Raw genomic sequence first — 14,728 nt, forward strand, 5'->3', positions numbered from 1 at the left:
ATACAGGGGGCCCCTTATATGTGAGCGAGGTCCGTGCACGAGAAGGGAGGTAGAGATGAGGGGCCCCGATACCCGGCTATGATACAGGGGGCCCCTTATATGTGAGCGAGGTCAGTGCATGAGAAGGGAGGTAGAGATGAGGGGCCCCGATACCCGGCGTCACTCACATAATGGAGGCCGGGCTTCTGAAGGGCCAGTCTGTGAGTTTTGCCTCCAAACGAGTCGCTCTTCAGCTGGATCATGGAGACTTGACCCTCGGCACTAAGTATCACCACGTAGGGATCGGCCACGGCGCAGTGGATGATGGGGGAGCCCAGGTCCACGGGGATGAACTGCAGCTGAATCACTGGAAACAAGACACATAAAACAGCTCAGTGTGGCCCCTGGTGCCCTACAATGACCGCGCAGGACGCTCCGGCCGCCTTTTCCACACCAGCCCCGGGGTAACTGCGCGCAGTGAGACCACAGAGTTAGTCAATACCATCTGTACAGCGCCACCTGCTGTTTGGTACTGCAATCTGACCACCTGCCTGAGATGGTCGCACATGCTCCGTAGCTGGATGTACTGTGAGAACCGGAGACGGTTACGGGGCCCCACACCAGAGGAGGGAAATAAACCTGGATCCATGTGAGGTGCTGCTTCTAGTCCTGTCCTATGTGAGGTCATTTTTACATGAAGGGTCCATTCACACGTCCGCAAAATGGGTCCGCATCCGAACAGGTGCGGACCCATTCCTTTTCAATGGGGCCGGAAAGTGCTGTTCGCATCCGCAAAAAAATATAACGTCCTATTCTTTTCCCCGATTGCAGACAAGAAAAGGCATTGTCTAGCAGAGTGGCGGCGATGTGAATGGACCCCAACTATGATGACCCCTCTGAATCTGAGCAGTGATTGTGGGAATCCAGCAAATCCTTGGCCCCCGTCTAGTGGCCCCTGGTTCTTCTATAACTTTCCTGCTGGACTCCAGGTCAGCGCTGCCGTTTGCTTTCCTTTTCCAGGTCCTGATCCAGTAAACGGCTCTTGTGACCACCCGCTCGTTATCCAGCTCAGTCCTGCTGGAATTCCTGGGGGACACTGCTGGCGTCATCCAGAGCAGGTGACTGCTACAGGGTACCAGCACCGCTGCTGTGACTACAGTGCCAAAAGAACGAGTACAGCTCACAAGAGGTATGTATAAGAGGAGGGGGGTGAGCAAGAGCTTACAATCTACAATATACCGAGGAGCGGGAGCTTACAATGTATAATATACCGAGGAGCGGGAGCTTACACTGTATAATATACCGAGGAGCGGGAGCTTACACTGTATAATATACCGAGGAGCGGGAGCTTACAATCTACAATATACCGAGGAGCGGGAGCTTCCAATGTATAATATACCGAGGAGCGGGAGCTTCCAATGTATAATATACCGAGGAGCGGGAGCTTCCAATGTATAATATACCGAGGAGCGGGAGCTTACAATGTATAATATACCGAGGAGCGGGAGCTTACAATGTATAATATACCGAGGAGCGGGTGCTTCCAATGTATAATATACCGAGGAGCGGGAGCTTACAATGTATAATATACCGAGGAGCAGGAGCTTACAATGTATAATATACCGAGGAGCGGGAGCTTACAATGTATAATATACCGAGGAGCGGGTGCTTCCAATGTATAATATACCGAGGAGCGGGAGCTTACAATGTATAATATACCGAGGAGCGGGAGCTTACAATGTATAATATACAGAGGAGCGGGAGCTTACAATGTATAATATACCGAGGAGCGGGAGCTTACAATGTATAATATACAGAGGAGCGGGAGCTTCCAATGTATAATATACCGAGGAGCGGGAGCTTCCAATGTATAATATACCGAGGAGCGGGAGCTTCCAATGTATAATATACCGAGGAGCGGGAGCTTCCAATGTATAATATACCGAGGAGCGGGAGCTTACAATGTATAATCTACCGAGGAGCGGGAGCTTACAATGTATAATATACCGAGGAGCGGGAGCTTACAATGTATAATCTACCGAGGAGCGGGAGCTTACAATGTATAATATACCGAGGAGCGGGAGCTTACAATGTATAATATACCGAGGAGCGGGAGCTTACAATGTATAATATACAGAGGAGCGGGAGCTTACAATGTATAATATACCGAGGAGCGGGAGCTTACAATGTATAATATACCGAGGAGCGGGAGCTTACACTGTATAATATACCGAGGAGCGGGAGCTTACAATGTATAATATACCGAGGAGCGGGAGCTTACAATGTATAATATACCGAGGAGCGGGAGCTTACAATGTATAATATACCGAGGAGCGGGAGCTTACAATGTATAATATACCGAGGAGCGGGAGCTTACACTGTATAATATACCGAGGAGCGGGAGCTTACAATGTATAATATACCGAGGAGCAGGAGCTTACAATGTATAATATACCGAGGAGCGGGAGCTTACAATGTATAATATACCGAGGAGCGGGAGCTTACAATCTATAATATACAGAGGAGCGGGAGCTTACACTGTATAATATACAGAGGAGCGGGAGCTTACACTGTATAATATACCGAGGAGCGGGAGCTTACAATGTATAATATACCGAGGAGCGGGAGCTTACAATGTATAATATACAGATGAGCGGGAGCTTACAATGTATAATATACCGAGGAGCGGGAGCTTACAATGTATAATATACCGAGGAGCGGGAGCTTACAATGTATAATATACCGAGGAGCGGGAGCTTACAATGTATAATATACAGAGGAGCGGGAGCTTACAATGTATAATATACCGAGGAGCGGGAGCTTACAATGTATAATATACCGAGGAGCGGGAGCTTACAGTGTATAATATACCGAGGAGCGGGAGCTTACAATGTATAATAGACAGAGGAGCGGGAGCTTACAATGTATAATATACAGAGGAGCGGGAGCTTACAATGTATAATATACAGAGGAGCGGGAGCTTACAATGTATAATATACCGAGGAGCGGGAGCTTACACTGTATAATATACCGAGGAGCGGGAGCTTACAATGTATAATATACCGAGGAGCGGGAGCTTACAATGTATAATATACAGAGGAGCGGGAGCTTACAATGTATAATATACCGAGGAGCGGGAGCTTACAATGTATAATATACCGAGGAGCGGGAGCTTACAATGTATAATATACAGAGGAGCGGGAGCTTACAATGTATAATATACCGAGGAGCGGGAGCTTACAATGTATAATATACCGAGGAGCGGGAGCTTACAATGTATAATATACCGAGGAGCGGGAGCTTACAATGTATAATATACCGAGGAGCGGGAGCTTACAATGTATAATATACAGAGGAGCGGGAGCTTACAATGTATAATATACAGAGGAGCGGGAGCTTACAATGTATAATATACAGAGGAGCGGGAGCTTACAATGTATAATATACCGAGGAGCGGGAGCTTACAATGTATAATATACAGAGGAGCGGGAGCTTACAATGTATAATATACCGAGGAGCGGGAGCTTACAATGTATAATATACCGAGGAGCGGGAGCTTACAATGTATAATATACCGAGGAGCGGGAGCTTACAATGTATAATATACCGAGGAGCGGGAGCTTACCATCTATAATATACCGAGGAGCGGGAGCTTACAATGTATAATATACCGAGGAGCGGGAGCTTACCATCTATAATATACCGAGGAGCGGGAGCTTACCATCTATAATATACCGAGGAGCGGGAGCTTACAATGTATAATATACAGAGGAGCGGGAGCTTACCATCTATAATATACCGAGGAGCGGGAGCTTACAATCTATAATATACCGAGGAGCGGGAGCTTACAATGTATAATATACAGAGGAGCGGGAGCTTACAATGTATAATATACCGAGGAGCGGGAGCTTACAATCTATAATATACAGAGGAGCGGGAGCTTACACTGTATAATATACCGAGGAGCGGGAGCTTACACTGTATAATATACCGAGGAGCGGGAGCTTACAATGTATAATATACCGAGGAGCGGGAGCTTCCAATGTATAATATACAGAGGAGCGGGGGCTTACAATGTATAATATACCGAGGAGCGGGAGCTTACAATGTATAATATACCGAGGAGCGGGAGCTTACACTGTATAATATACCGAGGAGCGGGAGCTTACAATGTATAATATACAGAGGAGCGGGAGCTTACAATGTATAATATACCGAGGAGCGGGAGCTTACAATGTATAATATACCGAGGAGCGGGTGCTTCCAATGTATAATATACCGAGGAGCGGGAGCTTACAATCTATAATATACCGAGGAGCGGGAGCTTCCAATGTATAATATACCGAGGAGCAGGAGCTTACAATCTATAATATACCGAGGAGCGGGAGCTTACAATGTATAATATACTGAGGAGCGGGAGCTTACAATGTATAATATACCGAGGAGCAGGAGCTTACAATCTATAATATACCGAGGAGCGGGAGCTTACAATCTATAATATACAGAGGAGCGGGAGCTTACAATGTATAATATACTGAGGAGCGGGAGCTTCCAATGTATAATATACCGAGGAGCGGGAGCTTCCAATGTATAATATACCGAGGAGCGGGAGCTTACAATGTATAATATACCGAGGAGCGGGAGCTTACCATGTATAATATACCGAGGAGCGGGAGCTTACAAGGTATAATATACCGAGGAGCGGGAGCTTACAATGTATAATATACCGAGGAGCGGGAGCTTACAATGTATAATATACAGAGGAGCGGGAGCTTCCAATCTGATGGACAGGAGGTAGGTGCCCTTACTGCTGAGGAGCTGCACAGATGGAGAGTTTCTTCGTGTGGTGCACAGCGTGGACCCCCCGTCCCGTGATAGCCTGCGGCAGGCAGTAACGACTCACCTCCCTCCAGCAGGCGGATCCCCTGCGGTGACACCTGTATAATGTATTTGTTGTCTCCTATGTTCCCAGCGTACACGGTGGGGCCCTGGGTGGCGAATCCGCTGGTGTCCAGCTCCATGATCTCCTGTCCGGTCTGAAGAATCTGTAAATGAAGAAGACGGAGGAGAAAGAAGGCAATGAGAATACTGCAGCTGACATCATCATACTTGGAGCAGGAGCCACGTCTGCTGAAGGCCGGGACCCTGCGCCCCGTTAATATGGACATGACCAGACCCTCAGGATCACCACTGGTGTCACACGGCAGCCCCCGCAGAGAGGAGAGGATGCAGCGCTCTGTCCCTCACCATAGTGGAGTCCTCCCGGCTCAGGATGAGGAAGCCATGGCGGTTCTTCTCATCGTCATCCTCCGGCTCCACAGCGCTGCTCGTCTCTCTCTCCTTGTCCTCAGCCTGGAAGAGGGGACAAGACTTAAAGCAACAGGACGACAAGAGCAGAAGGCAGGAGCAAGGAGACCACCACCCACCTCCTCCTTCTTGTGAGAGGAGATCACTGTCCACATGTCGTGGCAGCCAGGAAGCTCAAACGTGGTCACCACCTGCGGCCGGATGCTTTTCTGGGGGGAAAGAATAAAGAACTCAGGACACCCCTCTGAATCACACACCCTGTATACAGCCCTCACCTGCATCCTCCACCTCCTCACCCTGTATACAGCCCCCACCTGCATCCTCCTCCTCCTCACCCTGTATACAGCCCTCACCTGCATCCTCCTCCTCCTCACCCTGTATACAGCCCTCACCTGCATCCTCCTCCCCTGTATACAGCCCCCACCTGCATCCTCCTCCCCCTGTATACAGCCCTCACCTGCATCCTCCTCCTCCTCCTCCTCACCCTGTATACAGCCCCCACCTGCATCCTCCTCCTCACCCTGTATACAGCCCTCACCTGCATCCTCCTCCCCTGTATACAGCCCCCACCTGCATCCTCCTCCCCCTGTATACAGCCCTCACCTGCATCCTCCTCCTCCTCCTCCTCACCCTGTATACAGCCCCCACCTGCATCCTCCTCCTCACCCTGTATACAGCCCTCACCTGCATCCTCCTCCTCACCCTGTATACAGCCCTCACCTGCATCCTCCTCCCCTGTATACAGCCCCCACCTGCATCCTCCTCCCCCTGTATACAGCCCTCACCTGCATCCTCCTCCTCCTCCTCACCCTGTATACAGCCCCCACCTGCATCCTCCTCCTCACCCTGTATACAGCCCTCACCTGCATCCTCCTCCTCACCCTGTATACAGCCCTCACCTGCATCCTCCTCCTCACCCTGTATACAGCCCCCACCTGCATCCTCCTCCTCACCCTGTATACAGCCCTCACCTGCATCCTCCTCCTCCCCCTGTATACAGCCCTCACCTGCATCCTCCTCCTCACCCTGTATACAGCCCTCACCTGCATCCTCCTCCTCACCCTGTATACAGCCCTCACCTGCATCCTCCTCCTCACCCTGTATACAGCCCTCACCTGCATCCTCCTCCTCCTCCTCACCCTGTATACAGCCCCCACCTGCATCCTCCTCCTCACCCTGTATACAGCCCTCACCTGCATCCTCCTCCTCACCCTGTATACAGCCCTCACCTGCATCCTCCTCCTCACCCTGTATACAGCCCTCACCTGCATCCTCCTCCTCACCCTGTATACAGCCCTCACCTGCATCCTCCTCCTCACCCTGTATACAGCCCTCACCTGCATCCTCCTCCTCACCCTGTATACAGCCCTCACCTGCATCCTCCTCCTCACCCTGTATACAGCCCTCACCTGCATCCTCCTCCTCACCCTGTATACAGCCCTCACCTGCATCCTCCTCCTCACCCTGTATACAGCCCCCACCTGCATCCTCCTCCTCACCCTGTATACAGCCCTCACCTGCATCCTCCTCCTCACCCTGTATACAGCCCTCACCTGCATCCTCCTCCTCCTCACCCTGTATACAGCCCTCACCTGCATCCTCCTCCTCACCCTGTATACAGCCCTCACCTGCATCCTCCTCCTCCTCACCCTGTATACAGCCCCCACCTGCATCCTCCTCACCCTGTATACAGCCCCCACCTGCATCCTCCTCACCCTGTATACAGCCCCCACCTGCATCCTCCTCCTCCTCCCCCTGTATACAGCCCCCACCTGCATCCTCCTCCTCCTCACCCTGTATACAGCCCTCACCTGCATCCTCCTCACCCTGTATACAGCCCCCACCTGCATCCTCCTCACCCTGTATACAGCCCCCACCTGCATCCTCCTCACCCTGTATACAGCCCCCACCTGCATCCTCCTCCTCCTCACCCTGTATACAGCCCTCACCTGCATCCTCCTCCTCACCCTGTATACAGCCCTCACCTGCATCCTCCTCACCCTGTATACAGCCCCCACCTGCATCCTCCTCCTCCTCACCCTGTATACAGCCCTCACATGCATCCTCCTCCTCCTCACCCTGTATACAGCCCCCACCTGCATCCTCCTCCCCCTGTATACAGCCCTCACCTGCATCCTCCTCCTCCTCATCCTGTATACAGCCCCCACCTGCATCCTCCTCCTCACCCTGTATACAGCCCTCACCTGCATCCTCCTCCTCACCCTGTATACAGCCCTCACCTGCATCCTCCTCCTCCTCCTCACCCTGTATACAGCCCCCACCTGCATCCTCCTCCTCACCCTGTATACAGCCCTCACCTGCATCCTCCTCCTCACCCTGTATACAGCCCTCACCTGCATCCTCCTCCTCCTCCTCACCCTGTATACAGCCCTCACCTGCATCCTCCTCCTCACCCTGTATACAGCCCTCACCTGCATCCTCCTCCTCACCCTGTATACAGCCCTCACCTGCATCCTCCTCCTCACCCTGTATACAGCCCTCACCTGCATCCTCCTCCTCACCCTGTATACAGCCCCCACCTGCATCCTCCTCCTCACCCTGTATACAGCCCTCACCTGCATCCTCCTCCTCCTCACCCTGTATACAGCCCTCACCTGCATCCTCCTCCTCCTCACCCTGTATACAGCCCTCACCTGCATCCTCCTCCTCACCCTGTATACAGCCCTCACCTGCATCCTCCTCCTCACCCTGTATACAGCCCCCACCTGCATCCTCCTCCTCCTCACCCTGTATACAGCCCTCACCTGCATCCTCCTCCTCCTCACCCTGTATACAGCCCCCACCTGCATCCTCCTCACCCTGTATACAGCCCCCACCTGCATCCTCCTCACCCTGTATACAGCCCCCACCTGCATCCTCCTCCTCCTCCTCCTCCTCCCCCTGTATACAGCCCCCACCTGCATCCTCCTCCTCCTCACCCTGTATACAGCCCTCACCTGCATCCTCCTCACCCTGTATACAGCCCCCACCTGCATCCTCCTCACCCTGTATACAGCCCCCACCTGCATCCTCCTCCTCCTCACCCTGTATACAGCCCTCACCTGCATCCTCCTCACCCTGTATACAGCCCCCACCTGCATCCTCCTCACCCTGTATACAGCCCCCACCTGCATCCTCCTCCTCCTCACCCTGTATACAGCCCTCACCTGCATCCTCCTCCTCCTCACCCTGTATACAGCCCTCACCTGCATCCTCCTCCTCACCCTGTATACAGCCCTCACCTGCATCCTCCTCACCCTGTATACAGACCCCACCTGCATCCTCCTCCTCCTCACCCTGTATACAGCCCTCACATGCATCCTCCTCCTCCTCACCCTGTATACAGCCCTCACGTGCATCCTCCTCCTCCCCCTGTATACAGCCCTCACCTGCATCCTCACCCTGTATACAGCCCTCACCTGCATCCTCCTCCTCCTCCCCCTGTATACAGCCCTCACGTGCATCCTCCTCCTCCCCCTGTATACAGCCCTCACGTGCATCCTCCTCCTCCTCACCCTGTATACAGCCCCCACCTGCATCCTCCTCCTCCTCACCCTGTATACAGCCCCCACCTGCATCCTCCTCCTCCTCACCCTGTATACAGCCCTCACCTGCATCCTCCTCCTCCTCACCCTGTATACAGCCCCCACCTGCATCCTCCTCCTCACCCTGTATACAGCCCCCACCTGCATCCTCCTCCTCACCCTGTATACAGCCCTCACCTGCATCCTCCTCCTCCTCACCCTGTATACAGCCCTCACCTGCATCCTCCTCCTCACCCTGTATACAGCCCCCACCTGCATCCTCCTCCTCACCCTGTATACAGCCCTCACCTGCATCCTCCTCCTCCTCACCCTGTATACAGCCCCCACCTGCATCCTCCTCCTCCTCACCCTGTATACAGCCCTCACCTGCATCCTCCTCCTCCTCACCCTGTATACAGCCCTCACCTGCATCCTCCTCCTCCTCACCCTGTATACAGCCCTCACCTGCATCCTCCTCCTCACCCGGTATACAGCCCTCACCTGCATCCTCCTCCTCACCCTGTATACAGCCCTCACCTGCATCCTCCTCCTCACCCTGTATACAGCCCTCACCTGCATCCTCCTCACCCTGTATACAGACCCCACCTGCATCCTCCTCCTCCTCACCCTGTATACAGCCCTCACATGCATCCTCCTCCTCCTCACCCTGTATACAGCCCTCACGTGCATCCTCCTCCTCCTCACCCTGTATACAGCCCCCACCTGCATCCTCCTCCTCCTCACCCTGTATACAGCCCCCACCTGCATCCTCCTCCTCCTCACCCTGTATACAGCCCCCACCTGCATCCTCCTCCTCACCCTGTATACAGCCCCCACCTGCATCCTCCTCCTCACCCTGTATACAGCCCTCACCTGCATCCTCCTCCTCCTCACCCTGTATACAGCCCTCACCTGCATCCTCCTCCTCACCCTGTATACAGCCCCCACCTGCATCCTCCTCCTCACCCTGTATACAGCCCTCACCTGCATCCTCCTCCTCCTCACCCTGTATACAGCCCCCACCTGCATCCTCCTCCTCCTCACCCTGTATACAGCCCTCACCTGCATCCTCCTCCTCCTCACCCTGTATACAGCCCTCACCTGCATCCTCCTCCTCACCCTGTATACAGCCCTCACCTGCATCCTCCTCCTCACCCTGTATACAGCCCTCACCTGCATCCTCCTCCTCACCCTGTATACAGCCCTCACCTGCATCCTCCTCCTCACCCTGTATACAGCCCCCACCTGCATCCTCCTCCTCACCCTGTATACAGCCCTCACCTGCATCCTCCTCCTCCCCCTGTATACAGCCCTCACCTGCATCCTCCTCCTCCTCCTCACCCTGTATACAGCCCTCACCTGCATCCTCCTCCTCCTCCCCCTGTATACAGCCCTCACCTGCATCCTCCTCCTCACCCTGTATACAGCCCTCACCTGCATCCTCCTCCTCACCCTGTATACAGCCCTCACCTGCATCCTCCTCCTCACCCTGTATACAGCCCTCACCTGCATCCTCCTCCTCACCCTGTATACAGCCCTCACCTGCATCCTCCTCCTCACCCTGTATACAGCCCTCACCTGCATCCTCCTCCTCACCCTGTATACAGCCCCCACCTGCATCCTCCTCCTCACCCTGTATACAGCCCTCACCTGCATCCTCCTCCTCCCCCTGTATACAGCCCTCACCTGCATCCTCCTCCTCCTCCTCACCCTGTATACAGCCCTCACCTGCATCCTCCTCCTCCTCCCCCTGTATACAGCCCTCACCTGCATCCTCCTCCTCACCCTGTATACAGCCCTCACCTGCATCCTCCTCCTCACCCTGTATACAGCCCTCACCTGCATCCTCCTCCTCACCCTGTATACAGCCCTCACCTGCATCCTCCTCCTCACCCTGTATACAGCCCTCACCTGCATCCTCCTCCTCACCCTGTATACAGCCCTCACCTGCATCCTCCTCCTCACCCTGTATACAGCCCTCACCTGCATCCTCCTCCTCACCCTGTATACAGCCCTCACCTGCATCCTCCTCCTCACCCTGTATACAGCCCTCACCTGCATCCTCCTCCCCCTGTATACAGCCCTCACCTGCATCCTCCTCCTCCTCACCCTGTATACAGCCCTCACGTGCATCCTCCTCCTCCCCCTGTATACAGCCCTCACCTGCATCCTCCTCCTCCCCCTGTATACAGCCCTCACCTGCATCCTCCCCACCCTGTATACAGACCTCACCCTGTATACAGCCCCCACCCTGTATACAGCCCTCACCTGCATCCTCCTCCTCCCCCTGTATACAGCCCTCACCTGCATCCTCCCCACCCTGTATACAGCCCTCACCTGCATCCTCCTCACCCTGTATACAGCTCCCACCCTGTATACAGCACTCACCTGCATCCTCCTCCTCACCCTGTATACAGCCCCCACCTGCATCCTCCTCCTCACCCTGTATACAACCCCCACCTGCATCCTCCTCCTCACCCTGTATACAGCCCTCACCTGCATCCTCCCCACCCTGTATACAGCCCTCACCTGCATCCTCCTCCTCCTCACCCTGTATACAGCCCTCACCTGCATCCTCCTCCTCACCCTGTATACAGCCCCCACCTGCATCCTCATCCTCCTCACCCTGTATACAGCCCTCACCTGCATCCTCCTCCTCCTCACCCTGTATACAGCCCTCACCTGCATCCTCCTCCTCACCCTGTATACAGCCCCCACCTGCATCCTCATCCTCCTCACCCTGTATACAGCACTCACCTGCAGCACTGACAGGGCCCCGTTCTTCCCATATCCAGAACACAGGACGATCTCCAGATCCGGCTCTGGGCTGTTCTGAAACTAAACCATCAGGACTGTTACCCCCATCATCTGCAGACTCTGATGCTCCAGCATTCATCTGCCAGCAGCCCATATATTGTGGGGTACAAGGGATAAGTGAATAGCGATGCTTCGCTGCCATTGTGGGTTACATGGAGGGCGCAGCAGAGGGTCGTGCAGTGCAGATGTTGTGGGGAACAGTTATGGCTCCTTACCTCTTCAGACAGAAAGGCCGGTTCGCCCATGGAGGCCATAGCACAGGGTCCAATGTTCAGGATACTGTCACACACCTGAAAGAGACGCAAATAACTATAACCCCCAACAGGCAGATGGGGGTGGGGACAATAGTCAGCCTGTTATTTCCGGTCAGGGCCACTGCTGGATTCAAACCCCACCCCCATCATCTCTACTCACCTCAAACGAGTATGTGGAGAGCTGCGTGCCTGAAAGCATCTCATTTCCGTACACCTCGATCTCATCAATCTCATCCAGCAGCACCCCCTTACCGCCTGCAGAGAGAAAGAAACAGCTACAGGGGGCGGTACAGAGCAGAGAGCCCCGACAGGAGGAGGGGATGGCAGCGAGCGCAGCGTCCCGACAGGAGGAGGAGGAGGAGGGAGAGGTGGCAGCGAGCGCAGCGTCCCGACAGGAGGAGGAGGGAGAGGTGGCAGCGAGCGCAGCGTCCCGACAGGAGGAGGAGGGAGAGGTGGCAGCGAGCGCAGCGTCCCGACAGGAGGAGGAGGGAGGGGATGGCAGCGAGCGCAGCGTCCCGACAGGAGGAGGAGGAGGAGGGAGAGGTGGCAGCGAGCGCAGCGTCCCGACAGGAGGAGGAGGGAGAGGTGGCAGCGAGCGCAGCGTCCCGACAGGAGGAGGAGGGAGAGGTGGCAGCGAGCGCAGCGTCCCGACAGGAGGAGGAGGGAGAGGTGGCAGCGAGCGCAGCGTCCCGACAGGAGGAGGAGGGAGGGGGCGGCAGCGAGCGCAGCGTCCCGACAGGAGGAGGAGGGGGCGGCAGCGAGCGCAGCGTCCCGACAGGAGGGGGAGGTGGAGGTGGCAGCGAGCGCAGCGTCCCGACAGAAGGAGGAGGGGGAGGTGGCAGCGAGCGCAGCGTCCCGACAGGAGGGGGAGGTGGAAGCGAGCGCAGCGTCCCGACAGAAGGAGGAGGGGGAGGTGGCAGCGAGTGCAGCGCCCCGACAGGAGGAGGGGATGGCAGCGAGCGCAGTGTCCCGACAGGAGGAGGAGGAGGGAGAGGTGGCAGCGAGTGCAGCGCCCCGACAGGAGGAGGAGGAGGGAGAGGTGGCAGCGAGCGCAGCGTCCCGACAGGAGGGGGAGGTGGCAGCGAGTGCAGCGCCCCGACAGGAGGAGGAGGGGGTGGCACTGAGCGCAGCGCCCAACAGCCTCTGTACGTCAGCAGCTGAACACTCACCGGGTCGGGACAGAGAAGCGTCCACTCGTTTCTTCTTACTTGGTGGCTCATCCTAGAAAAGACAAGTATCACAGGCATATTTAAGTGTCGTGGCGCGGCCAAAAGTATGTTATGCCTTTTCAGAAGTGTAAACAGTTATATTTACTTATTCTAGTCATAATAGATATTCATTGCCTTTAAGAGCAATGTTCGTTTATATTCACTATTTTGTATGAATTTTAATGTAGGCCGAAGTAGGTCCATGGGAAGATTACTGAAAAAGTTCAAAAGAACTAATGTTACAGTAACAATTAATTATATATTTAGACAGTTAGAATACACAACACCTGCAGAAGTAGAGGCTTCACTAGCTTTCTTATCTGAACATAAATTCCAGTGTGAGAATTCTCTAGATGTGCCTCGAAATATATATTCATGTATCAAAGTTTGTCTCTTAGCTCTGAGATAAGGACTCCATGGATGCAGCTGGTGCTAATTACATCCACAGTTTGGTATTTGCTAATGAGCAGAAAGTCTGTGATCAACCTTAGTTTTGCATTAAAAAAAAAAAAATCAATAAGATACACGTATTGGGTTATATTGTTACGGCTTTTTAAGGACATTTATATATCTCTGTTATCGTATATGTTTTAGGGACGTATATATTCCTAGAATATATTCAAAACAGCTTAAGTATGGGCTTTGTTAATGAGTATCTGTAAAGATGTGGTACTATTGGTGTAGCAGAGGAGGCACGGATATCTCTGTGACTAAACAAAGTTTATTAATATTATTATCGGTTTTATAAGTCAACAATGTGGGAAACATTCAAAGGCGTCTAAGAGTCTGTCTCTAATTGGTAAGAAGTGTCAAAATTAATCCGTTAGCTTTGATTTAAGCTTCCAAATACCAGGTGTGTGGTGAAGATAAAGTCAGACTTGCATAGTTAACCCTTTAGGGCATGATGCGTGTGACTTATACAACAGTGCCACCTAAGTATGAGTTGGTAACACTACACCAGTAGCAAAAGTGCATTCTGGGTAGTGTTATGACGTCACACCCCTTATCAATGTACACGCCTATCCGAAAGTGATTGGAAAGTTCCAATCTAGGAAGGTGTGTTCATCTGATAAGTTTTTTGTTAAGAAACCACATACAAAGGAAAAAGAACAAAGAAAGAAAGGGAGATCCCAGGAAAAGATCTTGATTATCAGAAAAACTCTTGAGAGCAGACTTCCCCGAGACTCTACACATTACTTGACCCTTGGGTAATGTATATTTTGTTTCATGTAGTATTGGTATAGATTAATTGGCTTGATACTTAGCCAAACCCTGCTTATTGCGGACAGATAGTGTTAGTACCACATTAGTATCAGCGGAATGCATATCACTGAATACAAGATCTGATATTGATAACAAGAGAGCTTCTCTGCTGGGAATCTTTATATTCCCTAGTTTGATATTGAGCCGATAATTTATAGGTTTCAGTGCAATACTACTTATACAATCTGAGATTGGTAATCGTTTTGGGGCAGAGCAAGGGCTCGTATCTCTCATTTCATTTAGTGAGTTTCTGTGCTTTGTCAATTGATATATCTCCTTCTCATCTCTCCTTCTAAATCCTGGTATGTCTTTTCTGAAGCATTAATGTCTCCTTCCCTGCTAGATTTATTGAGTATTTGTTTGCATTGACTATTTC

General features: G+C 53.1%; 1 protein-coding gene across 1 annotated transcript in view; it reads right to left on the reverse strand.

Moving 5' to 3' along the window:
- The window catches only part of CPSF1 (cleavage and polyadenylation specific factor 1), a 49,190-nt gene that overhangs the window by 20,855 nt on the left and 13,607 nt on the right, over nt 1-14,728 (reverse strand). Inside the window, exons 13-20 of the mRNA XM_040434148.1 lie at nt 13,051-13,102; nt 12,042-12,136; nt 11,843-11,917; nt 11,568-11,648; nt 5,406-5,495; nt 5,227-5,331; nt 4,883-5,024; nt 168-346 (exon numbers count right to left, since the gene is read on the reverse strand). Of these exons, the coding sequence (XP_040290082.1) occupies nt 168-346; nt 4,883-5,024; nt 5,227-5,331; nt 5,406-5,495; nt 11,568-11,648; nt 11,843-11,917; nt 12,042-12,136; nt 13,051-13,102 (819 nt within the window). The remainder of the gene's footprint in view (nt 1-167; nt 347-4,882; nt 5,025-5,226; nt 5,332-5,405; nt 5,496-11,567; nt 11,649-11,842; nt 11,918-12,041; nt 12,137-13,050; nt 13,103-14,728) is intronic.

The sequence above is a fragment of the Bufo bufo genome, chromosome 5 (genome assembly GCF_905171765.1).
Source record: "Bufo bufo chromosome 5, aBufBuf1.1, whole genome shotgun sequence".
NCBI classification, from domain to species: domain Eukaryota; kingdom Metazoa; phylum Chordata; class Amphibia; order Anura; family Bufonidae; genus Bufo; species Bufo bufo.